The sequence below is a fragment of the Manacus vitellinus genome, unplaced genomic scaffold (assembly GCF_001715985.3).
Source record: "Manacus vitellinus isolate BGI_N305 unplaced genomic scaffold, ASM171598v3 scaffold_19_pilon, whole genome shotgun sequence".
In the NCBI taxonomy this organism is placed as follows: domain Eukaryota; kingdom Metazoa; phylum Chordata; class Aves; order Passeriformes; family Pipridae; genus Manacus; species Manacus vitellinus.
In genome coordinates, this window is record NW_021939395.1 from 276,571 (window position 1) to 302,661 (window position 26,091).

General features: G+C 48.0%; 1 protein-coding gene across 1 annotated transcript; it reads left to right on the plus strand.

Annotated features, from left to right (window-relative positions):
* The first annotated feature begins 12,105 nt into the window (after nucleotides 1-12,105).
* On the plus strand, nucleotides 12,106-19,115 carry LOC103767711 (probable G-protein coupled receptor 83). Its single transcript, XM_008934907.2, has 4 exons — nucleotides 12,106-13,040; nucleotides 14,660-14,785; nucleotides 16,337-16,470; nucleotides 16,990-19,115. Exons 1-4 carry the CDS (start codon nucleotides 12,663-12,665, stop codon nucleotides 17,612-17,614), a joined length of 1,263 nt encoding a protein of 420 aa, XP_008933155.1. The 5' UTR covers nucleotides 12,106-12,662; the 3' UTR covers nucleotides 17,615-19,115.
* Nucleotides 19,116-26,091: the final 6,976 nt, after the last annotated feature.

Below are 26,091 nucleotides of genomic sequence, written 5' to 3' on the forward strand. Positions count from 1 at the left end.
AAGTTCACAGCTGCTTCTACTCAGGAGTTGGCTCTCCCAGCTGCTGGGCAGGCGAGGAGGAGGAGAGATGTTTCACAGTCCTGGTGATACTGAGCTGGAGTCTGCAAGCAAATGTTGGCTTTGGCAGCAAGTCTATCCTGTAAGCATCCTGTGTGTCTGTTTGTACTGATCCCTGATGGGCCTATGGCTCCCAAGGAGTCACCTTCTCAAGATGACAGCAAGATGGGCAGGGGTTCAGCATTGCTGCTCCCTGGGGAGACACAGGGGTGGCAATAGCTCCCACATGGAGCTAAGGCACTAGATCATACCAGTTCTTCTCCTTTTGCCAGCACACAATAAACCAGCCAAGGTAAAGCTCTGCTCTGGAGGGATTTGAGATAAACAGTTTGTGGTAACACATGCTGAAAAGATTTAGAAGTGCCCAGGTAACCTGCTAGCAGGGCTCAGCTTAGGGACAGGACAAGAGTACAGGTGTATCTGCTCTTAGTTTTCTATAGGAAACTGAAATAAACCCTCCACAACACACCCACTCCAATCCCCGCTGCCAGTATGAGTCCAGAGCATGTTTACCATTATGGAAGAACTGATGTCTCAGGTTTTGTATGGGGCAAACATAAGCAGCTAATATTGCCTGTTGTAATGTTAAGTGCCTGCAGTTCTAACATCACCCTTCCTAGACCCACATTAGCTGTGATGCTGTTTTCAGAAGTTGACCCAGATGATCACTCACCTGTTTGGAGCTACCCACCCTCTTCTAGGCTGTCCCAGGTGACTGCAAAGCAGAGTTACTCCTTACGTGACAGCAGCAGGCTGTTTGCAGCAGAGCTGGAGTGGAATCCCTGCACTGGTGCTGTCACCCTGCTTGGTGACAGGCTCAGCCCAGAGCATGCAGTGCAGCTCACAGTCCTGTGTGTTCCCACTTGGGCTGCACATGGGAGATGTGTGAGTCAAAAGCCTTTTGAATGTGTGCATGGAAATATAAATGCCATTTTATATTTTTTCTCAAAACATAAAAGTTAATGTGGAATTAACCCCTGGCACCCTATGAAACAACTGACACTTGTGATTGTCAGCAAAAGGGTTTGCCTGGCTCTCAGCTGTGCTGCAGCCTCTGGTTCTGAACTAAATTGCTTTGTGATCCAGACTGGCTGTGCAGGCTGTTTGCAATTCACGGGCAAATTTATAGGAGCGATTGCAAGTCTGGAGCAATGTGCTCACAGTGTTCCTGGGGAGAGGAATTCAGGCACAACAGCTATGGAAACAAGGGGATCTGCAAATTCAAATTGGAATGGATCTGAGCAGAAGTGAAAGCTGGCCTCCAGCTTATCCCTATATGGAAGCTAGGATATGGAGTGTAGGAATAAGGCAATTTGCACACACAGTGTACCAGATCTGCTGCAGCATTAATCTTGGAAACAATTGATGAATTCAGTCACTGACTATTCTGGGATGTGAGAACAGCAGGACTGGACATGTGAGTACCATGTAGGTATTGCTGAAATTAGCATTCACAGTGTTAAAAATCAAAGACAGTCTGCCTTGGAAATCAATTTGTTTGTTAATTTGCTCCTATTTTGGGGAAAGTAAATCTGTTGCTCAGCAGGTGCTTTATAAACCTGATGTCCTTTGGTGTTCTTGAGAGACAGGCCTGATTCTACATTCTTTAACTGTGGAGGGATGGGTGAGATGAAACAGTCACCTACCCCTGAAGACTCCCAGGGAAAGAATAAAGAAGGAGTTCAGTCTGTTGGGAGCAAAAGAGAGCAGGTCTGGTCAAAGATCCTGCTCCATAAGGGACAGATCAATGTGTGCCATGTGTGTCTGGTAGGCTCAGGAGAGATAAATTCTCTCTTATCCGTTGTCATCAAATATAACAAAGAAATTACGTCTTACTTTTTGTGCAGAAGGATGTTGATACGGGAAGTTTTGCAGCCTGTCACTATAAGGAGCTGGCAGAAAACCCTGCCTGTAAGGCCTTTCCTATTGGATCCTTATTTTTCATGTTTAGGTGTTATTTTCTTCAAAGAGAAGCTTTCCCTTTAGAAGCAAGCAAAGAGCAGCCATCTTCTTTGGGTCAGGCTGACATGCTTTGTGAGAAGCAAACAAGCAGAAAGCAAAGCTGAGGATGGCAGTGAGCCCGATGTGTCCGTCCTGCCGCTGGAGGCTGTCCTGGAACGGCAGTGGCCATGCGTGGGAAGCAGGTCAGGTCACCAGTGAGAAAGTTCTGCTTCCCTTGTCAGTGCCACATACAGAAAGGTCCTAAGCCAAACATAACGTGTGAGAGGCCACTGGTTTGAGCCCTCTTGTAGGCTCATTCTCTCCAGTTTTGGTATTTTCCCCCAGTCCTTTCGCAGATCTCTGGGTCGTCGTGGCTGGGAGGCAGTGAGTGAGTGATGGACAGCCAGATTTCAGTGGGCTGATCAAAACAGAGCCTCTTGAACAAGGCTGACCATGAGGATTGTGTCTTGTCCAATTTACAGACTCTCAGTTTGCTAAACAACAAAAAGCCCTGCAGTGTGAGAGCAGGGTGTGTGGGGAGGCTGCTGGGCACTGCGGTGCTCCAGTGCAGTGGGAGGAACTCGTTAGTGCTGCATTGACCTGGAACAATCTTTAACCTTCTTTCATCAATACTCTGTGAATATACAATTCCGTAGGTTACAGCTGGCATGTGATCCCAAACCCCTTCCTTTCTGATTCCTTTTCTCAATGCAAAAGAAATAATTTGTCTTGGGAAGACTTGCTGTTTGATTTAATCTGCTCTGTGGCCCAGATGTTTGATATCATGCTGCTACAAACCTGTGTACAGATGTTCATGGCCACACACACATTTCTGCACCAGCCCAGTGCACAGTACCTTATTCTAAGAGTTACAGCCACACGGGAGGGGCCTCATGTGTGGTACTGCTGTGCAGGAGGGGCCTCGTTTCCCACTGCCAGCCCCGGGCTGGTGGCCAGCTCCTGTCCTGCACCAAGGACTTGCCACACTCTTACACATGCAGATCTGTGTAAAGCTGAGCAGCTGGGACCATTTCCCACTTCTCAAGGCATGTCATGCCTTTAAGTTGTAATCTCTTGTTGTTTCACAAGGAAAAAACCAAGGAACATTTCCTGACTGAAAGGTTTTGCTTCAGTAAAGCTGAAAAGCTGAAACAGGCATTCCAGCTCTGCTTTCTGAAAACCTGAGGGAGATTTATGCCAAAACTCCCCACTTTCTTTCAAAAGGTCTTCACAATGGGAAATAGAAATTATCTCTTCAGTTCACAAAGGTGTTTTGATGCGACCAGAATGATTAGTTTGATTTTCACAAGGTATCACTGAAACTATTAAAAAAATAGTTACCATTGTTTTATGCTGGGACTAGAGCCTACAGCAACTGGAATGCTCCGTTGAACAGTTCTTTGGGTCATCTGCAACATCCAGCTTTACTGCTGCTTCTCTCTAAATGGAGAATCTTAGAAAACCAGCAAATTCGTTTTACAAGTGTGTTGCCATGGCAACGCCACATCTGGATCTTGTGCCTGTTTGTACCTGGACAGCTTCCTGTAACTGAGAGTCTGGAGTCAGATGATGGTTTTGATGGAATAGGACATTAAGTTATAAAGCACATTCTGAACATGTCCTGCAACTTTCTGGTTCTGTCCCTGGCCTACCAGCTGACAGGCATGGCCCAGCTTTCTGTGGGCTAGAGACACATAAACTACTAAACTGAATGGAGGAGAGTCGGTGGATTCCTGCATGGCTTGTCCCAGAGTGGTGACAAATAAATGTCACCCTGTGGACTGGAAAGGCAACAAGTGTTGACTGGGTTCATGCCCAGCACAAGAAACTCCTGAGCACAGGGCATGACCCCGTGAGTGCCGGAGCTCAGCTGGGCTCTGGGCTTGTGGTTTGCTTCGTGTGATAAAAAAGAATCTTTTCAGCAGGTCACCCACCTGTTGCACTTGGCATTGTGATGCCAAACCTCTGTGAAGACAGAAGTAATTTGTTCTGCTCCTGCTGAGTCAGCCCCTCGCTGGCTCCCGGGTGTGTGCCACGGTGACATTGGCTGTGCAAACGTGACCAGCTGAGCCTGTGGAGCACAGTGTGGAGAGGCAGAATGTGGGAATTGACTGAGGGAAAGTCTGTGGGGCTTTGGAAGAAAGGAAGCTCCCGAAGGAGCCTTAGGAATGGGAACTGCAGTTTGTGTGCATGGCTGCTGCCCTGGCAGCATCAACCTCCTCTTAATTTGGGGTTGGAGGCTGATTGCCCCAGCCCAGTGCTGTGGGTTCCAGGCCCGGGTTACCCCTCCCAGTCCTTGCCAATACACTGTCAGCACGTCTGGGTTTGCACTGATGCTCCTCACCAGCACCTGAAGCAAGTTTTCATTGCTGTCAGAGCACTTAGCACAGACATCAGCACACCTTCCACACCCTGTGTGTCAGCTCTGAGAATTTGGCTGCACAGAAAACAGGGAAAAAGTCATATTATCCAAGATGCTGATTAGTAACAGATGGAGCAAGGTGGTGGCTAGAGATTTCAGGGTTGCTTTTGCCTTCACTTGGCCTGCTTTTCTGTGGCAAAAAGGTGCTATGACAAACAAAAAGTCCAAATCAAATGATTATACAGAAATAGTTTCTTTGATTTTTGTTTTACACACATGCATATCTTTTCAGTGCTGTTGAAAATTTGTCCAGCTGCTTATACTTAAAAGTGCTTTGCCCTCCAGCAGCTCCAGCTGCTCACCACTGGCTCCAGAAGTCCCTGCCCAGCACAAGTCAAGGCAGCACCATGGATCAGGGGACAGAAAGGCATCCTTTGTGCAGGACTGCTTGTTCTGCTTCAAGTTGACTCACACAAATGTTCCAGTGACTCAAAAAGAGCTGATGTTTGGTTATGGAGACATTCTGTGCTAGGTCTGAGGTTCAGCAATTCAGGTGCTGTTGTTGATAATAAAACCTTTGCACTAATAGCCACTTCCACTCACGGCTCTCAAGGGTTTTGAGCATTATTCTGTTAAGTTGGCTGCTGAAGGGGTTTGTAAAACTGCCAAGCACAAAACCCTCTGCCCAGTCCGGGAGAAGTTTGGATGTAATCCAGGACTACTTCGCCTCAGACTGACTATTAAATTAAAATTTTGCAATACCTTCTGGAGGTGAGATTTATGTGCAAATCAGCTACACCCCGGTGTCCAGCCGCATAAAACCTTTTTTGGCCAGCGTTAGAGGTGCTGTTGTTTTAAGGGTATGAAAGGAGACAGCCTGTTCCCAAACAGATTATTATTTTTGATCTTTCATGGGGCTAAATTCTGGGAAATTTTCAGAAAACACAAAAACTAAGAATGTCATTAATTTCAAAGGGATCAGGATTAGAGCTAAAGACAGGAATAGCAGTGTTCACCTCTAAGCTACTTTTGTAAAATTAGGTGCATTTCTCTGTGTTTTGGCTCAGTCCTTGGTCAGCACCTTTGGAAATGCTGGGATATTGTTTAGACTTGGGCTTCCAAACAGCTTTCAGCCCAGCTGAGCTGAAGGACAGCAGTACAAGACAGCAAGTACCCAAATCACCTTCCCCCAGGGGATCCTCCTGCTCCCAGGAGGGTGTCCTGGGTGCCCACATCAGCCGGGTGGTGAAGCTGATGCCCTCCCCCCGCATCCCACGGTGCCGGGTGAGGCAGGGCAAGACTGCTCCAGGTTCTTCTTCCTAAACCTCGAAGAGCCTCGTTCTTCCTGAACCCACCCGGCCGTGCCAGGGCTGCCCCTCCTGCTGGCGACCGTGTAACCACAGCTGCTCCTCGTCTAAACATTGCGGGGAGTCCCAGGTGCTCATTTTACAGAGAGGAATAATTAATTGGCAATTCCATGAAAGAAGCCTTGCTTGATAGCAAGCAGCTCCTCGAGTGCCCTGCCTGCAGAAAACCCTTTCAGAATAAATCATGTGGTTCCTCTTTGTTTGGAAGAAAATTCTTCTATTTTCTATGAGCACAGAGAGACTTGGAGCCTGAGAGCATCCCTGGAATGTGAGTAGCCTGTGACTGTGGCCAGCTCTGCCCTTGTTTCTCCCTTGTTCTCCAGGGTACTGACTCCGGAGTGTAGTCAAACAAATAACTGAAAAGTGAATGGGGAGAAACATTTCTGACTTAGATTATTTGACTCCCCAAATTGCATCTTTCCCCCAGTTGATTTCTGAACAGCTGCAATTGCAGCTGTGATCTATTAATGACCAGAGGAGACATAAGCCCTCAGAGAAACTGTCTGTGTTTGGTCAATGCCTGAGTCTGTCCAGCCTGAGGAGAAGGTCCTTAATTTAAGTAACCAGAAGCAGAAAAGAAAAAAATGTAGGAATTTGAAACCTCTCAGGTAGGAAACCTCCCACAGAATCTTGTATTTCTTTTCAAATTTTGACTGTTAGAAAAGAGGTAATTCAGCCTCAAACTTTATTTCTTTCTCTTCTGCAGTTCTCTCAAGCACTTCTTCCAAGCTGAGAGCCTTATAAATTCCCAGACACAATTGTAGTCTTTGGAGGAAACTAGTTATGATGGTGACATCTTTCCTCGTTGAGATTCACCAGTATTAAAGAAATTAAAGACATTACCTTAAAAAAATATGTTCTGGAGGCATGTGAGGTCTCATCAGGCTGTGTCATCAAGCAAAGCCTTTAGGATTAGAATAGTTTGACTCAGGCACTTTTTCCTTTCTGGATTACACGCTTCCCTGCACCAAGGGACTCCTGTTCTCAGTGATTCAGTCCTTTGGAATGGCTTTATCTGTCTTTCAGAACATTTTTCCCTTTATTGTTACAATTGTTGCTTCCAGGACAGTGAATTGTTCAGCACTTACTAATGGGTCTGGCTGAATCGTGTTCCTTCAGTTGAAGAGGGAACATGACATAGGGATATTCTTCTTGTCCCTTGATTATTTTAGCTGGGTGAGGTACAAGAGAACCTCTTTGGGGGTTTTGACTCCCCCCCCCCCCTCATTCTTGCCAATCATGTTGCACAGAAATAAAGAAGCACAAAGGCTCCCTCATTATCCTTTCACTGCCAAGTAACTTTTCTGGAATACTTGTGTGCTGGGGAGAAAACAAGACCAAATAATTTCTACTCTGCTGATCGCTGGTAACTTACAAGAAATTTAAAATACCAGCTACTTGGAATTAAAAAAGTTTCAGGAAAGGTTTTGTGGCAGTTGTTGTGGTGCTGCAGAGGGAGTGTGGGGGGTGTTTGCTGTCCCCTGTCCCCAGGGGTGCATGGGAAAGGCCTGGCACGAGATCATGCTGTCCCCTGTCCCCAGGGGTGCATGGGAAATACCTGATTCTGCTCTCACCTGGGAAGAACTGCTCTGAGAGCACCTCCTGCCACAGTACACAAAGCCAAACCCAAGGAACAGTTTGGGCTCTGCATTTCCCTGAGCTGAGTGCTGATGTGATCCACCTGGCTTCCCTCAGAGCCAGGAAACAGGCAAAGAGGAGGAAGGCTGGGATGCTATGGAGAGAAGGCAGCAGCTGTGTGATTTTACATAACAGCACAATCTGGGGAGGTTTCAGCTGATTGTACCACAGTAACAGCTGGTTTTGTGGGCTGATGGAGCTGCAGTTGGTTGGTGCTCTGAAACCCATCAGTCTGAGGGCTGTTAGAGCCATCACCCTTCCAGAGGGGCAGGAGTGAAGCTTTGAATCCTGCTCTTGGTTTCCATTTCCATTTCCATGAAGAGATGCTGAGGCACAGGGTGGTAGAATTTAGCTGGGAAATGGTCAACAACCCCTTAAAGCCAGCTGTGCCCTTGCTGCAGGTGGGCACCTTGGCATTGAGCAGACATCCTGCCAAGCTTTTCTCAAGCTACAGCCCTTGTTTGGTGCTCAGTTTTGAGCACTGACATCATGTTTGCAGCTTGCCAAGGAGCCTTTTGGAGCCCAGAGAGTCAGGAGGGCTCTCAGGACGCTCTCAGCCCTCATCTCGGTATGTCAGTGTGACAGAGGGAGGTTTGCCTTTGGGCAGGTTTGCCTCTGTCCCTGAAATTTTGGATGTTGAAAAGAGATGTGGGAATTCATAGATCATCCAAGAATGTGAATGTGGCATCTGGTGGCTAAAGGAAATAGTAGATGTAAATGTTTTTTTCTCTTGCAAACCAGGAATTGTAATGAGTGCAGCTGGGGCTGTGGTAGTGCTGTAAGGAGAGAAAACAAAGCAGTGGCTAATTCTACTTTTCCTGGAGCAGTTGGACAAAGGGCAGTTGAAAAGAGAGAAAGGATTTGAATGCAAGAAATGTTTTTCATACTAATCCAAGCTGGAATAGTCATCAGTGTTTCCAAAATTTAGCCCCTGAAACACTGAAACATTTGAAGAAATTAAACATTAAAAACAAAATTCCAGAATGAGTAAGAGGCACTGAAAGAGACTGAATACTTTAAGGGCAAAAGAATCCCAGTGGGAGATGCCGGGGCTGGCGGGGCTGTGAAGGGCACTGTGGAGGAGGTGAGGGGTGGTCTCCTGGGGTGAGCTGCTCCCAGAGCCGACCTCCCCACACCTGAGAGAAGGCCAGTTTCTGCTTCTCACTGTCAATCTACCACCACTCTCATCCCTGAAGGACGTCCTCCCTGCACAGGGCCGTGTCACACAGAGGCATTTGCCTCCTCCACCTCTGTACCAAGACCCAACTCAGTAACTGAAGTCTGGGTTGAGAGACTGAAGCTGGAAATTTTGTTATTGCAGAGAAATACTTGCTTCTGAAGGAAAGTAACTTTTTTAAATTATAGTTTTAATTGAATGGGGTAAAATTGATCGTCCATAGCTAAAACTTCAGATTGTTTTTGATGATGTTTATGTCCTGGTTTTCATTCAGATTTTCAGTGAAAAACCAGCATTTTCAGAACACAAATGCAACATGCAGAACCCTGCCTGCAGCATCCATTTCACTCTCTGAAAAAGAAAGCTGTTGTTCACAAGCAGGTTTCGTACTGCGTGTTCAAGGCTCACGGTATATCTGTCTTCAGTAGTGTTTTCTTTCAAATCTTTATCTTCTGTATCACTTATTCAAGTACCAGGGCACTTGATCACTGTTTGAACATTTGTAGCTGCTAGTAAAGTCCAACTGGGGGTTTTTTGGCTGTTTTTCAGAAACTTCAAAGCAGTTTTTAGTCTACTCCATCCTCCCATAGGAGTTTTCTTCAAACTAAGGAAAAAAGACATGAGAGAAGCTTCCACAGCAACTCCTCTCTCTCTACCAGTGTGACCTGGCTGCTGAACAGCCTGTCTGGCTTTTCCTCCTGGTATTGAATCATCTGGAAAGCAAAAAAAACCCAGCACATTGCCTGAACCTGGCAGTGCTTGAATCCATCTCCTGATGAACCTTGGCTGGCAGCTGCCGTGTCACCACTTCTGTACATCCTGTCTCTGCTGTATCCATTTAGCCTTCTTTGCCAAGAGCCAACCTTCTGGATTAGTGCATATCAAATTCCACGTCCTGAGCTGATAGAGAGTCCCTTGGTTTTACTTTACAGCCATTTATAGGGAGTAATGTGACATTTTAGAATATAACTTTGTCCTTTCTCGCTGTTGGGGGTGACGTGTCTCTACCTGCCTCGAGCACTTTGCTGTGAGTGACCTGCATGTGCTACAGCTGGTCTCCACTGTGTGTCTGGCATATGGAATTACAAATAATTGCAAGTATGTTAGAGAAGTCACAGAAAACCTGTCAGGTATGTTGTACTGAGCTTCATAAAGGCAATGGCCAGGAACTGACTCTGCCTCTGGAGAGTTCTCCCTTGCCAGATGAGGGACACTCAGCTAATCCAGGCTGCTCTCTAGGAAAGGACATGGTCCATAACAATACAGCATTTAGATCCAAGGTCATGCAGCTTCTCTCCCATGTTCCAGTTCACTGTGATTAATTTATGTCAGGCTTCACTGCAGAAAGGCTGGTCCAGTGTATTCAGTCATTTCCAGCTCCTAACTCAGCCATCAGTGCCCTGGTATCCCACATGTGTCCTCCATTGTCTGTCCCTTCCCTCTGTCTGCAGCTTGAGAATCCAATTACTCTGCCTTCAGGAAAGCTCTGAGAATAAAAGCTCAAATATTCTTTCAAGGGGATGTAATTCAGTATCTGGCAGAGACAGTCTGTGCCCAGCACCTTCCTCCCACATTTTATCCCACAAAGAGGGATTTTATCTCTGTGAAAAAAACAAAAGCCATTGAGATTGGTAAATTTACCACATCGGGAGTGGTAAATTTTATGATTTTGCCTAAAAGTCTGCCTTCAGTAAATGAGAACCTTTTGTAAAAGCTGGGTTACATCTGCAATGCTCTCACATACTGTGAGAGGAGTGAGAGGAAGCATGTGGTGAGTGATGTGAGTGAGGTGCAAGAACATGCAGGTGACCTTCGTGCTGCTGCAGGCTGAATGGACCTGTCCCTCCCCAGGAGCCAAACCTTGGCACACCTGCACAGAAAGGCATCACTTAGAGTTGTGGTTTTGAATGTAGCACCTGTTTGAATTACAGAATTGCTTCATTTAATGCATTACTGGGGTATTCACTCCATTATCACCAAATGTGGTTTATTTATTAAGTCTTATTATCAAGTCCATGAAATGTCCTGCAAAATGCTGGTGCCTGTTCATCTCACGTTTTCTGAGTCACAAAAGCAGGACTAGACACTGCAAATGAAGAGGAGTACAGTGTCCTCAGTGCAGTCAAGCAAATATGAAAAAAGAAAGTTTCGGCATCATGGTTTCTGAGTACTGTCCAAACTCTTAATTCTAACACACCTTTTGAGTAAAATAAAATCTCAGGGGTTGAGTAAAATAAAATCTACAGCTCTTGTTTTTTTTATTTATCAAACCTGTATCTAAAACAGGAAAGTGTAAGCTATGAACCTCTCTAGGGAGCAGGAATCTTTTAAGAAGCTGCCTGGTACAACAGGTGCATTGAATGAATTTTTCCTCATTTGGACTTGGCAATTTCAGCTGTTGAATTTTCTCCCTCTGGACAAGGTTCAGGCACTGAAACTTCCCATCTGCTCCAGCTGCTTTCAGCTCTGAAGGGCAGAGCAGAGATACTTTCTTTTTCAAGCCAAAAATCTCATTGTTGCACGAGCAGACCTCGGGTTGGGCTTTGCCATGATCTGTGTGATTCCCCTTTTCCACGACACAGCTCTGGCCAGGAGTTCAGGGGATTCTCTTGGAGGCCAAGCGTGTTCTTGGTGAGTGCTCTGGGGATCAACTCTGCGTGTCCTGAGCCAGAAACAGACACAAAGTGGGAGCAGCACTTTATCTCCAGCAGCTCTCACCTTTCCCAATTATGTGGGAAGCCTGTGCTCAGCACCAGCAATGAGACTCAGGGAAGGACGGATGGAGATAACGACAAGAAGCCAAAAAAACCGCACATTTGGAGTGTGATAGGAACTTCTGCAATAGAAAAAGTTTTAATACAGTGGCCTTGTATTTGCAGGATTTCTCTTGTGACCTCTTGGGAGATCTTTACATACCTCATAAATATGAAATATCACTGAATGCTTTTACATGTTGTACAATGAGCTGCTGAATTATCTCATTTCTCTCTGTCAGGCAGGAAAAAGTCACTGCAGGGAAGTACATAAACCTGCCAAGCCCAGGGACTTGTCCTCAACAGCCTCCTTGGCCTGAACTGTGGCAATGGTCTATGAAAATGCTTGAAATCTGATGTTTTAATGTTCCCAAAAATCTGAAATTTTATAGTACAGCTCTGATTTCTCTGGCCCTCATCCACACTGGTCTGTTGATGAGATTGCATTGGATCACACTAAATCTGTTCAGAAGATGGATCTGCATCTCAATTGACATTTCAGCAATTTCAAAAGAGCACCAGAAAGGAAAATCCTTGGATGTTCTCTGTCTGCTAAAAACTCTGGGATGGAGAGAAAGAGTGATACTGTGAAGTAGTAAAGATGCTTCACCCCATGTAGGTGTTGTGCTGGGTGCCCAGAAAGGAGAGAGCAGACGGGAGGGATCATGGCACATCCACTCTGTGTTTTGCTGCTCTCTAGATCTGCACATGTCAGACTCTGCCGTTGCCCACGTGTGGGTTGTGATACACCTCAGGATAAACTGGGAAGAGATCTGCCATTGGCTCCTTCCCACACGGTGTGTCATCTGGCAGCTGTGCATATCACAGGGAACGCAGCGACCACGGCTGCTGAGCAAAGCTGCTTCACTGGATAGTCAGAGATACTTGGAGGGGAGAAAGCAATGGGAAAGGCAGCCCTTGCTTTTTTGATTCTGACAAGCTCTGAAAACTCTTGGGAAACAGAAACCTGATGGATGAAGGACTGTGTGGAGAACCAATAAAGCAGATTTCCAAGGATAAGTTGCAGATAGAAGAACAGTGTTCAAAAGGAAATATTCAGCAGGATTTCTTCATTGGTGCAGAGGGAAAGTGTTTGGGGATCTCTGATATTTCAGCCTCCGAATCAGCTTCCATGTAGGGGACACGTGGGACTTCAAAAGGACAGCAGAAGGAGAGCCCCTAGGGCGAAGCTGACGTGTCCTCAGCACAGGGAGAAGGACCCAATTATCAATTCTTTTCTCTGGTTTGCAACCACGGGGCAGATTTTCAAAAGGCAAGTGTTCCCTCCTGCCACCACCAGGTTCAGCAGCTGAGCTGGCAGAAGGCACAGAGGAGCGTGACCAGTGCCGGGGCTCTGCTGCCCAGCCATGGGCCGGCACACCTGGTTCCCCCTGCAGTACCTCCCCAAGCCCTTCTGGAGGGCGGAGAACAACAGCACAGCCAGCTTCTTCTCTGCACTGTATGGCTTCCCTAACCAATCCTTCTTGCACAATGACTTGGACCTGGAGGACCTGGGCGACTTTGACAGCGGGGTCAAGTATGAGGGTGAGTCCCAGAGCCGGATGGTGAAGGCACTGCTGATCATCGCCTACTCTGTGATCATCTGCATCTCGCTCTTCGGCAACATCCTGGTGTGCCACGTGGTGATCAAGAACAAGAGGATGCACTCTGCCACCAGCCTCTTCATTGTCAACCTCGCCATTGCCGATGTGATGATCACCATCCTGAACACCCCCTTCACTCTGGTGAGCCCCGGCCATGTCTGCTGCTGTCTGTGTGTGCCTGTCAGCTGTGTGTGCCAGCTGCCTGTGTGTGCAGGACGATTGAAGGGGCTGGGACCAGGCTGGGATCCAGAGTTTCTTTTGGCCCCCTCCCCCTTTTGCCTCCCAGAGAGGCTGCAGTTGTACTTCCCCTCCCCAACAGCCCCTTAGCAAGTGGAGATGGGGGCTCATGCCCCCACCACACATTCCATAGTGGGGGTTTCTTCACTGCAGGCCACCCCCTCTGCCCGGGCAGGGCACAGATGTTGGAGACCTTTTGTCTGCTGCTGGGGAAGGAAGTGAGGACTAGTTTGATATGACAAAATCCAATTAATGGCCAGTTTCCTATGGAAACCCCATGAACAAGGTCAGTCCCTGTGCAAGATCTCAGGGAAGTACTTGGGCTGTGCTGAGCTGGGTCAGCCAGCAAGTCCCTCCCTCAGCACTACAGACTAGCTCAGCACTCAGCACTAGCTTCCTGGGGCTAATTGTCCTTTATTTGCAGTGACTAAAAAGTACACAATATAAAAGAACATTAAAGAATAGGTGGGAAGAAGTAAAGATTAATTTCTTGCCCCACTATTATAGACAATAAACATCATATAACCAGGACTCTGCAGCTGGATCGATCCAGAACTCTGATTCAAAAGCATGCAAATATTCCTAAATTCCGCTGCTTCATCCCTGCTCAGCATTATCCAGAGTGTTGTTCTTCCTTCCAAAAGCAGATCCCAAATTAGCTATTGAAATTCATGCTGATCCTGTTTCTTTGGTGGGATTTCCCTGCCTTGCTCTGATGGGATTTGCACTCTGTAATCTGTTCAGGGAGAGGCTGGTGCCCTCTTGCGTGTTCTCACACCAACAGCTACACACTAAGCACGAATAATTAAATATCCATCAGCTCTCTCAGGAATGAGCTTTACATCAGCTCCAGAGAACCAGCACACTGCTCCAGTTCAGGGACAGTCAGTGCTGCAAGAATCATCCCTACAGGGAAATTAATTAGATTAATTGAAAACAGTCTTGACTAATTTTCTGCATGGACGGATGCTTTGTAGTAAATGTGCTTTACTTCAAATTAGCTTAATTTGCTGAAGAATGACTTACATTAATTTGTAATTAATATTGTGCAGTCAGGAGTAATGAGGGAGTGAGGCAATTTGGCACAATCTTCTCTGCAGAAAAGTCATCATCAGCAACACCTCTCTAGGAACAGGATTTCTCTCTCTAAGTTTGGAGCCCATGCAGCTTTCAGCATCCACATGTTCAAAGGTGTAAATGTTTTCAAGGAGGTACCCAGTGTGCCCTTCAGAGCCTCACTGAGGAGCAGAGCTAAGGTTTCTTCACATGTTCCTGAAGGGCCATGGTACATGGACACGTGCACACATGCACATGCAAACACATACACAGGGCGCTGCTCAATCTCACCGCTGCTTCAAAGCCCCCTGCACAGTCATTGTTTCCGCAGGAAAAACTGAGGATAAAGCACCTACAAAGCCTTGGGAAGCTGTCTTAAAACATTTCCTCTGTACCATGTGCCTGGGAAGCCAGTTTGCTGCTCTTCAGGTACAGGTCCTGTTAATGCAACGTTGTCTGTTCTTCAGGTGCGGTTTGTGAGCAGCACCTGGGTTTTTGGAAAGCTGATGTGTCACATCAGCCGGTTTGTTCAGTACTGCTCTGTCCACGTGTCTGTGCTGACCCTTGCTGCCATCGCTCTGGACCGGCACCAGGTATGTCGTATTCACCACCCCTACGTTTCAAAGAAAATAAGGGACTAAATACATGGTTGTTTCCCCCTCAAATCCCAGTACCTGGAAAGCTGCACTGACTTGGGACTCAGGGACTGGAGGGAAGAACTCCAGCTTTCATGGCAAAAGACAAAACACCCATGTTTTTCACAGTGAGTGTGATAAACGAAGGGGCTGTGGAGTCCCTGTCCTTGGAGACACTGAAAAGCCCAGGAGATCAGTGCTGGCAGCCTGCTCCCTTCCTTCTCTGCCTGGGCTTCTGGGCTCGTGGACTCCCTGCCCTTCTCAGCCCCACTGTGGAGCACAGCCCTGACAGCACGACAGGATCATGTGCTGCATGCAAACATCAGCCAGCCCACACGTTCTCTCCACATGGATTTATGAGAGTCTGTTAGTTCTGAGGCTTGTCCCATTCCTTCAGGATGCCTAAGGCTGGAAGCAGCAAGAGCTATGTTAGCCCATCCAGTTCAAGGCCAGGAAACCTTCCAGGCCAAGCAATGAGTGCAGACCAAAGAGCTTCCTTAAGTGTAACACAGTTTGCAATTTGTGCTTTAGCTGATGAATGCTGAGCACTGCGAGGGCAGATCCAGCACAGTGAGCTCTCAGGCAGACCTGGATTTCTTGCAGTGCTGGAGCCATTGAAACATTTGTTACTGAAAAGCAATGTCATGTGATATGGCTGGATGAAGTTCAAAACAAGAATGGGTTCCACTTGGGGATGGGCTCCATCTGGTGTCAGAGAATCACAGGGACTACTGGAGTACAGATCAGCCAATTCAGCCTTTTTTTACCATAAAGACTTTGACAGTCTGGCTGTTTCATGTGCAACATTACAGCTCCTGAAATCAAAGCATTTTGATAGTGGTTTAATTTTAATCAGTAGGTCCTGGGCTGATTGCAAGGCACAGCTAGGCATCAAGAAGTGTTTGTTTAATTAAGGGCAAACACAATACCCATCCTTAAATTCAGTGGAGATGGTTCCTCAGAACTGGAATGAGCTAGTATGGCCCAAGGAGATAAAGACAGAAGTAAGGAGATGTCTCTCAGCAAGGGAAATCAACACTTACCTCTAAAAATATTGCTAGTCCTGAGAGGTACCAGAGCAGACAGATGTTCCATGGAAGTTGTACTACTTCACTAAGTAGATATTTATAATAAGAAAAAATATGCGTAAAATACCAAAGACTTCATCAACCAAGAGATCGTTTGAATGATATGATAGGTCTATTCTTAATTATTGTTTCATTGCCTAATGTAATTCCCCACAGTGCATGTAGCTCAACAGAGATCTCGCCACTGTGGTCTCTGGAGTCACGCTGATGGGTGTCACAGAGCATCAGACTGTGGGCCAGCAGCAGCACTCAATACGTGCACAACTCCATGCATTTCCCAGCCCTTGTACTCCCTGAAGTCCTGTAAAATAAGTTTCTCTGCCTTTTAACACCAGAGGCATGTGAAGCTGCCACACTGCAATATGAGGCTCAAAGAGTAACCCAGATGCTGTAAATCCTCAGGAGTGGTTGTTCTCTGCAGGTGATCATGCACCCTCTCAAGCCACGCATGTCCATGGTGAAAGGAGGGATTTGCATCATCATCATCTGGGTTATGGCCAGCTGCTTCTCGCTGCCTCACGCCATTTATCAGACTCTGACAAGGTTTTATATTGGGTAAGACATTTACATGGTCCTTTTTGTTATATGACGTTTGCAGCTGAATCAAAGCCCCACACATGCCAAGGCCACACCTCTTCATCCATCTTACTAGAAAGAGTGGTGAAACAGAGAAGTTGCCCTTCCCTTTGCCTGAGCACTGTGTCTCTCATGAAGGGACAATGACAACTGATGGAATTGCTTCCAGGCTGGTTCATTAGTTGTTTCGGACTCAGAGATTCAACCCTGTAATTTGGGGCAGGCACAGAGGAGAGGGACTACTTGTTAGTAGAGGGCACAGATGTCACTATGGATGATTTCTTTCTTTTCCTGGGGGTGTGTTTAAGATACCTTCACTGGGGCCAAAGGTCAAACCTAGAGAAAAATTTTCCATTGAGAGTGACACCTATCCATGATACCAAATGAGTTCTGCTACCTGTACCTGAACTGAAACTTGTTTGAATGTCTGAGGTGTTTGTCCTCAGGTGTGTATAGCTGTAAGTGGAATTGAGATTTCTTTCTCTCTTTGATCTTCAGAAACAGAACCATCCGAATGGTCTGCCTCCCCAGCTTCCCTCCTCCTGCTGACCTTTTCTGGAAGTATTTGGACTTGACTACGTTTGTTCTCTTGTATGTCCTGCCCTTGCTTGTGATCTCCATCACGTACACCATGGTGGCCAAGAAGCTCTGGCTGAGGAATGCCATTGGGGACCTCACCATGGAGCAATACTACGCTCATCAGCGAAAGAAGAAGATGACGCTGAAGATGCTGATGGTGGTGGTGGTTGTGTTTGCTGTGTGCTGGTTCCCCCTGAACTGCTACGTGGTGCTGATCTCCTGCAGGGCCATCCACAGCAGCAACGCTCTGTACTTCGCTTTTCACTGGTTTGCCATGAGCAGCACCTGCTACAACCCCTTCATCTACTGCTGGCTGAACGAGAGCTTCCGCGCGGAGCTCCGGGCGCTGCTGTGCGTGTGCCGGCGCAGGGCCACGGCCCAGGGCCACGCTCTGCAGTCCATCTCCCCCCCGTTCCAGCACGCCTGGGCCGAGAACTGCCGGGACAAAAGAGGCAGTGCCTGTCAGAAGGCACAGACACCCTCTCAGAGGAACTCTGCAAAGACAGACATATCCAGTGTGCAGCCAATTGTGGCAGAAAGCTGAAGCCCTCACCTGACAGCTGGGCAGCATCATGTGATTGCAGAATCATGGGGAAAATAGAGTTGGAAAGGTCTGTGGAGACCATCTAGTCAGCCTTCCACCCAAGGCACAGGAACTTCAACCTTTGACTGGGTCATTCAGGACCTCATCCTGTCAGGTGTCAAAATTCTCCAGGGGTGAACTGCCCAGTGTGGGCTCCAGAATGAGGGTTGTCAAATATATTTTTCATTGGAACAATCAGAAAAAAATTAAGAGACTTCTTTAACAGCACACAAAGCCTTTCATGATCTAAGCAAACATGAGGAAGCCACACTGGTTATATACACACCAGCTGTGCCCACTGTGGTTTGGCCGTTTGGGTTTTAACTTCATTAACTGACATTTCTTAACATAAAATCTAATTTTTTTCACTTTCAATAATACTTTATCTTTTACCAGTCGTCAAGAACTGCATCCTTAGTGGCTTCCCTGCCAGCCTGGCAGCCCTTCCCTGTCAGGTCAGTCTGTCTGTCTGTCCTGGAGTTATCCCATGGGCAGCAGTGGCAACCACTCGGCACCTGTGGAACTTGGGACCCGTCTTTGTCTGAGATAGAACCAATGTTGTGCTGAAACAGAGCTGCAGGTTTTCAACCCCAAAGGCAGGAAACAGGAGAAGTTGGCCCTAGATGAGAGAGCTCCTTTATAAGCCTTCATGTACTCCCCACTCAGTAAAACTGAGCATCTCAAAGTGCCACAGCCCCCTGTGTTCCGCTGCTGGGGTGGTGATGGAGCGCTGCCAGCAGCACTGCTCCTGGTCCGAGTGGTGCCTCCTGAACCTAAGGGACAGCTGGAATCCCTGGGGATGTGAGTGCCAGGATAGTGGGTGCCGGTAGCTGCTGCTCTGGGGGCTCTGCAGAGCCAGCCCCTGTGTTTCAGAGCAGGGTTTGGGTCACAGGTGAGAGAGACTCAGTGGGAACACGTGGCCAACTTCAACCTATGGCTGTGAAAATCCACCAAGGTTGTGTTTTTCTCTTTCTCAGAAAGAATAACCAGTTTCTTGTGTCCATTCAGTCCTGGCTTGGCCTTTGTGATGGCAAAGGATTGAGCTTCAAAAGACGGTGAAAAGGAAATTAGCTTCATCCTTCCTATGCAAAATAATCCAAACTACACGTCTACAACTGGGCATTTCCAGACTGGCACTGTGCCATAGCTGCAGACTTGGGTGAAAGGCTGCTTAAATTTGAAAATCAAGATGTTTTGATGGGTGGAAGAATATGTGACCTGAGAATGTATTGGCATTTCAAAAAGAAACTGTGAAGCTGAGGAAAGAATAAGAGCAACAAGAATCTTTCTTCTTCCTAAGCTAATTGTGGGAAGGGAGAGGACAACAGCAGCTGGGACAGAGACAGGGACCTGGTGTGGCTCAGGACACTGCAAACCCCAGTGGCATTGCCAGCACTAAGGCTTCAGGTCAGGGCTCCCATATTAGGCACAGTGCTTACTTGTCCTCTTCATCTGCAGATGTGCCTAGAGGGGAGGAAACGGAATTAGAAAAGTCTCTTCAGAGAACAAGCACTCAAGGCTCGGGTGTCAGCTGGAATTCACCTGCAGGAAATGTGTTTTACAGACTTTTCCCTGTGGGCTTCACTGTGTGAGCCTTCACTTTGGTTCTGCTGGAGTGGAATCCTTCCTGGAGCTGCCACCACAGAGGCAGCACCAGAGCCTTTCATTTTGCGTTACAAGTAAATTACAGCATAAACCATATATTACTACTAAGTTTGGTGTTCTGCTTTCTGGAAAACTGGGAATTCATGCCACTGCAAATGGCATTTCCCTAATGTCACTATCTGGAGGTTTTTACAAACAAGATGTCTCTTGTTAAGAAATCAAACCAATCACAAACCCAAAGAAATATTGTTATGGTGAGTAACTTAGTAAAACTTCTCATTCCAATGTTCTTCTCTTTACATTGGAAAAAATCAATGAGATTAAATAATGCAGTTTGCATGTATTTCCCAACGTACCCCTAGAGAACTGCCAAACTCATTACTCTGGGATAAATAAATCAGGCAGAGTCTATTCTTGCCACTCATCCTTTGGCAGGACAGCACATTGGGTCAGTGTCCCTGTGGAAGGACAGATGGTGTAGCCAAGCTCAAACCCACAGCTGTCTGTGTGACCTCTGCAGTGGGCAGACATTCCTCACCTGGCCCAGGTTCTCCGAGGGACAGTTTGCTCCTGGAAGGAAAACTGACGTTGTTTCCTCGCAGCACATGCAGTCTGGCAACATTGGGCTGCCTCATAAACATCATTTCTTTGAGATGGTTGTTTTTGCAGGAGTCTGGCAAACTTCACCCTCATCACACACGACCTCTCTCTGGATGCTCTTGCTTTAATATGAGCTCTGTCAAAATTTCTGTGTGGTTATAATACAACAAGATTTGATCCACTAGTGTTTTTTGGGAGCTGATAACAGTCAATAAAATACTGGTTCAGGATCCTCTCTCTCCTGTGGCTTTTGTGTAACTTTTGGGTTTTGAAAAGGAGATGCTCTTCCCTCTTATGAGGGGATTAGCAAGAAAGCATAGAGTGCTGCTCCTGGCAGTCTCAAATCCACAACCAAAACTTCTGTCTCCATGTGTTTTGACATCTTTCAGCATGAAAAGCCCTTTGCACAAAGGAGCGCTGTGATTACCCAGGCGGGGAGTCAGCTATGGATGTGCCCCGACTGCGAAGGCTGTTCCATTCCCATGCACTTCCCTGCAGCTTGTGCAGTCAATAGCTGGTCCTGGTAGCACTTTTTGCCTGGTGCCTCGGTCCAGGTAGGAGCATGGGCTTCTTTGAGGACAATTCCTTGAATTTAATACTTATTCCTCAATAAGCACTTCAATAAGCAGAAGCACAGCCTGATTGATTTCTTGTGCATTTCTCCCTGGTGCTCCTGCTGGGATCCTCAGCCATCCCCTGTCTCCCTTCCCCTCTCTGGGGACCTCCTGCTCTCCCTCACCTGCCCCCAAGCAGGAACAAAGCAGGAACCATGCACTGCTGAGGCTGCTACAGCTCTGCCACTCTTGAAAACTGGTTATCAGTCGGATTTGTTTGGAAGGAGCTGCTTGGTAACAACATGTGCACTGTGACTGTGCAGGACCCAGGCTCGCTGGGCAAATCTGCAAGCAGGACAGCAAGGTCTTAGACAGGTAACCTGTCTGTTCCTCTCACTTTGGCTTTAACTGTGGCGAGAAGACCCTGGTGGGTTTGCTCATGGGGCACTCTGCTCCCCAACACAGTGATGAACACGCCAGAGGGCTCACCTGAACTGAGAGTCCGTTTGGGATTGTTGCTATTGCCGAAGAGCCCAGTGCTTGTTGTGCAGGAGATAAGCTTGCCAGTGAGTAATTATTAGCTAATTGGGTAACTATTAAGCTGGTAAAACCAATTTACTTGGTTTGCCACTTTTCTGCTACTGTGGACTTTGGCCTTTTTAAAATTTTTGATCCCTGACTCAGGTACAGGTATTGCTCCTTCTTGATGATTTTCTGTACAAGACAGGTGTTAACTTGCACAGTGCCATCAATGGCACAGAGACTGGTCTGTGAGTTGAGGAACAAGGGGCCTGATGTCCTACACACCAAAATGAGAAGTTATTCTGTTTTTCATAGAAGAACAAACTCTCATCTGTACCATCAGCTCTGACCCTTAAACTGTCCCAGATTCATTTTCATTCTTAATATTCTCCTGACAAGATGTGGACAAGAGTAAATGGGGTTTGTATTGATATTCACCTCGCAGGTGAAGTGTCCCACCAGCCTCAGAAACCCCCTGGGCTTTGTGTGGGCAAGTGTCTGGGCCTGGACAAGCACCACAAAAAGATGGGAGAGAGGCTTCAGGCACAGGGACACTGCAGGGAGAGCAGGATGGAGCCTGGAGGGGAGCGAGCTGCTAGCAACTCCTGGGAGGGCCAAGGACCTAGAGGGGTGCATGACATGGGCTGGGTCCCATCCCATCTTTCACCCACTGTAAATCGAAAGGCCAGGAAGAGCAGTCTATTTTTCAGCTGGAATGCATCACACTGAGGTCCTGGCATCATTGAAGGTCTTGTGATTCTTTACAAGCAGCATTGCCAACACAGCTTGTTTACTTCATTTATACACCTGTGCTGGCTTGGCTGTTTCACCTCTGCCTGTCCATGAAATACAGGGATTGATGTCTCTGGTAGTTTATTTATTCCTGGTGGTTTGCTTTGCTTTGTTCCAAAATGTTTCAGTCAGGTATGGAACTGACTTCTCACGTGAGAAAGTGCCCTGATCTCTGCCCACTCAAACACCCCTGACCCACTTGCTGTAACGGGGTGTGATTCTGTGGGGTTTGCCCAGCAGATCCCAGCTCACTCGGCTCCTGGTGTTTCCAAGGAAGTGTTCAGTTAAATAAGCAGGAAAATACACAAGGCTTATCACCACAAGCGGTCTCGGGGAGCCCAGAGCTGAGGTGCCAATAACTAATGACGGGGGCTGACCGAGGGCCACCGATAAGAGCCAAAGCAGCGCCGTTAATTGGAGACGGTTGGGACACGGAGGGAGCGGGGGTCACGGGGGAGCGGGGCGGTCTCCCGGGGGAAGCGGGGTGTTCCCGGGGGGAGCGGGCTGGTCCCGGGGGGAGCGGGGGCTGTCCGGGGGGGAGGGGGTTGGTCCCGGGGGAGCGGGGCTGTTCCCGGGGGGAAGCGGGGGTCCGGGAGCGGGGTAGCGGGCTCGGTCCCGGGGGAGCGGGGCTTCGGTCCCGGGGTAGCGGGGTCGGTCCCGGGGGGAGCGGGGTCGGTCCGGGGGCTGAGCGGGGCTTTCCCGGGAGCGGGGTTGGTCCCCGGGGGAGCGGGGGCTGTTTCCCGGGGGGGAGCGGGGCTGTTCCCGGGGGAGCGGGGTGTTTCCGGGACGGGGAGCGGGGCTGTTCCCGTGGGGAGTGGGGCTCGCGTCCCGGGGGGCGAGCGGGCTCGGTCCCGGGAGCCACCGGCGGGAGCCGCAGGGAGCGCTGGGACACCGGTCTGAGCTCGTCACCCGCAGGAGGCGAGGACGGGGTGTGATAGGGAGCGTGTGCCTGTGCCCACCTGTCCCTGGGGGTTCACCTGTAATTCCAGAGGCCCCAGGTGCTGATAAACCAGGCACCATCATCGCTCGGGGTGTGCCGCAGGGACACTGCTCGTGCTAGTGCAAGTGCTGGAGCTTTAGAGCTGTGCCAGTGCCTTGGCAGGGACCCCTCGAGCCTCGAACACAGCAACAGCTGAGGAGTTTGATGTCTCAGCCGGCAGAACACAGCAAATAAATGAAACAAGGCAGCTTGAGCTCGAGCTCTGGTCACCGCCCTGAGCCCTGGGCTCCTGCAAAGGTGTCCCCAACACCTTCCTGACGGACCTGAGCTGCCAGCCTGGCAGGGGACTGGGGGGGCTGTGCCAGGGCTGTGCCAGGGCTGCGGCAGTCACAGCCACAGAAACATCAATAGAAGATGGAACTATCTGGGCCGGGGCAGGACCTCAGTTTAGCACAGACCCTCCACTGGAACCACTCCCAGAGAGAGGCCACGGGCAGAGATGTGACTCACGGCACACTCTGGGATGGAGAGCTCTGAGCAAATGAACAAATCAAGCCCTTGTGAATGAGCCCGGCTGAGTGCCACTGCCACATTCCTGTTGAGGCTCAGGACATTTCAGGATCCACTCCAAAGTCCTTCTTTATTTATGTGTCTAAAAATAGGTCTTGATGACTGGATTGCCGTGGTCAAACAGAGCAGAGTAGCCAAAATACCTCCAAACACTGAAATCTTTGGACTCCAAAAACAGCCAGGGAGGTGATAGATTTCCAATGAAGCTGAATCAAATGTTGAGGGTGTCGGTTCTTGTCCTCTGACATAACATCTCTCCTTTCCAGCTGATGATTTGTGAGTAATAATGTTGCACTTATTATACATGAAGGTCCACAGCTGGAAAACTCTTGCCCTGGGGAGGTTAAAACAAACAGATGAATCCCACAGGTACTTTTCCCTGTCATTAATATGTCTCCCAGAATTTCATCAGTGCTCTGAAGACTGGTTTGAACAACATCATCTTTTTTCTCCGTTTCTTCCCATGAGTCAGCATCCTGTCTTTTGTCCACTTTTCTCGTGAATATCCTGAGGTGTCAGAATCAGTCTATCAATAAATCACTATAAATCATTACTTGTTTCCATGGCTTTCAGGGAAACAATAAAACTTTTCCTTGCCTGTGTAACTGAGTTCATAGAGCCAGTTGTACCACAGCCAAGCAGAGGCAGAGCAGGTTTTCTGGAGATGGCCCTGAGCCCCATGCAGCCGGTCAGCCTGGTGGGATCTGGCACCCGAGGGGCCCAGCCAGACCAGCAGGTGACTGGGTGTCACCCAGTCTGAGGGACTTTCAGCCCAATCCTGTAAAATATCATGCACTGGGTACCCTTGGCTGTGAACTAAAGATTACTGGCCTAGAGCATGTTACCTGATATCACCTATCAAGTCTGTTTGCCTTTGGGCAGAGTGCTTCCTTCTGGTGACATGGTGCAAGTGGGAGTTTCATCATCACACTTTTTATGAAATGCTACAAAGTTTCCAGAAAACATGTTGTAAAAGTGTTGCCCACATTCTCACTGGGCACTTCTTCTTTTATCCCCTTTATTATTTTAGATAGAAATATCAATCAGAGGCGTTATTAAAACACTTTGAGTCTGCCATCACCTCGAGCTGGAGGGATGCCCCCGACAGCTGCTTCATCACATGCTACCAGCTCTGCCTTCAGGACTTGTGCAATTTCCAACATTTGCAGTCACTCAGGAAGGTCATCACAAAGTTAAAAGATGATAAACTCAGCAAAATACCAGCCAAAGGAGATTACTCACAGCCACTTATGTAGGCTGCACTCCTTGTGTTTGGAGAGATGCTCCAAGCTTAGAGGCAAAGCCATTGCTTTGCAGGAAGGAACAACTTAAGCTGATTCCCAGAACTGTTCCTCTTCTCCTGTCTCCAACACACTCTGAGTTAAAGTGGGTTCCTGGTGAAAGGCCACCCCAAAGATTTTTGTCCTGTGTTGGATGAGGCTGATGTGAGAGGACTGTGTGTTACCTGAAGGTACCAAAACCTCCCTGTGGATCAGCAGGCTGGAGCAATCCCCCAGCCCTACAGCAAGGGCTGAGGAAGGCTCCCTGCTGCAAAATTCAGGATGTTTTCCTGAGTATACACGTGCAGTTAGGTTATAAAATGCTGGCTGCTGATGGGGTGTCACAGGAGATTGTGGGTGCTGCTGAGCAATGTGAGAAAAGGAGTCAAAGCCCACTGAAGCTCATGACCCTGCCAGGTGTGAGGGTGGTGATTCACGTGCTGGCTGTGGGTCCCTGCACGGCTGCAGCTCATCCCCTCAGCACCCAGGTTTTTTTGCCAGGATCCTGCTCCCTACAGCTCCTCTGGCCCCAGTTCCTCAGCACTGGTGCTTGCCTCCCAGCACCCCCAGCAGCAGCCAGATCCATCCCTCCCAGAGACATTGAGCTCATTGCCACAGGGTGGCTCATTGTTTGGGGATTTTCTCCTCTGCCTCCTCCCAGTTCCCGGAGTTGTTCTCCTGCCCCGCAGCACAGACAATGATGAACTTTAGTGAATAGGCATTAAGCTGTATTCCTCTGTGTCTCGTTATCACACTGTGTACCAAAAAGTGCTTTGGGAAACATCCTTGATTTAGAGAGAGCTGGGAACTGCAAAGTGTAAGTCCGGGGGACAATTAGGTAAGTGAAATTCATGGACCATTTGCCTTCCCCCATGTCCCCAAGAACTAGTCTCAGCCTGGGAGGCTCACCCTGGAATTAGGGATGTGCTCTGTTGTCCTGCTGACAGCTGAGGAGAGCTGGCTGCCATCCCAGGGCTGGCTGCTGGGGCTGTAAGGTGATGTGATAATTTTGCTTCAGTTGTGGTTCCTCTTTTGAGCAGAAACCCCGCCCCATCCTGCCCCAGAGTGTGTTCTCTCCTGGAAGTTATTTTCAGCCTGTGTTTTAGCCTTTACTGTTTGGGTCCTGGCTGTGCCCTCAGTCATCCTTGTGCTGAAACACAACTTTGTTTCAATGGATCTTTTGGGCAGCAGCAGCCAAATCCAGGGCCCCAGGACATGCAGTTTGTGAGTTGTTCAACCTAGGAAACTCCTCTGATGTGCTCATGTCCCTGGTAATTAGGGGATGTGTATACGTTGTCTCGTTTTTCTTGGTGATCAGGGGTTTTTAGATGAACTAAATTACCTCATTCTTTCCTGTGATAACAAATATCTGTCTGTCTGTTAAAACACTTTTTGTCCTCATTTCCTTGGTAATTTTCACCCTGGACTGCTAGACACTTCAGAAATCTGGCATTCAAAATGCAGAAGGCTCTAATTTTTGTCCCCTGTATGAAAAAAAAATGTATAAAGTTGAAAAAGGGAAGTTAGACCTTAGTAGGTGTGTTTAAAGAAAGCAAAAGTCACTTCAAATCTGAA

Bases quoted from the DNA above. Each gene is read 5' to 3' on its own strand.
- LOC103767711 (XM_008934907.2), top strand. From the start codon at position 12,663: ATGGGCCGGCACACCTGGTTCCCCCTGCAGTACCTCCCCAAGCCCTTC. The intron at 13,041-14,659 runs GTGAGCCCCGGC...TCTGTTCTTCAG, and splicing joins TGAACACCCCCTTCACTCTG to GTGCGGTTTGTGAGCAGCAC. The intron at 16,471-16,989 runs GTAAGACATTTA...TTTGATCTTCAG, and splicing joins CTGACAAGGTTTTATATTGG to AAACAGAACCATCCGAATGG.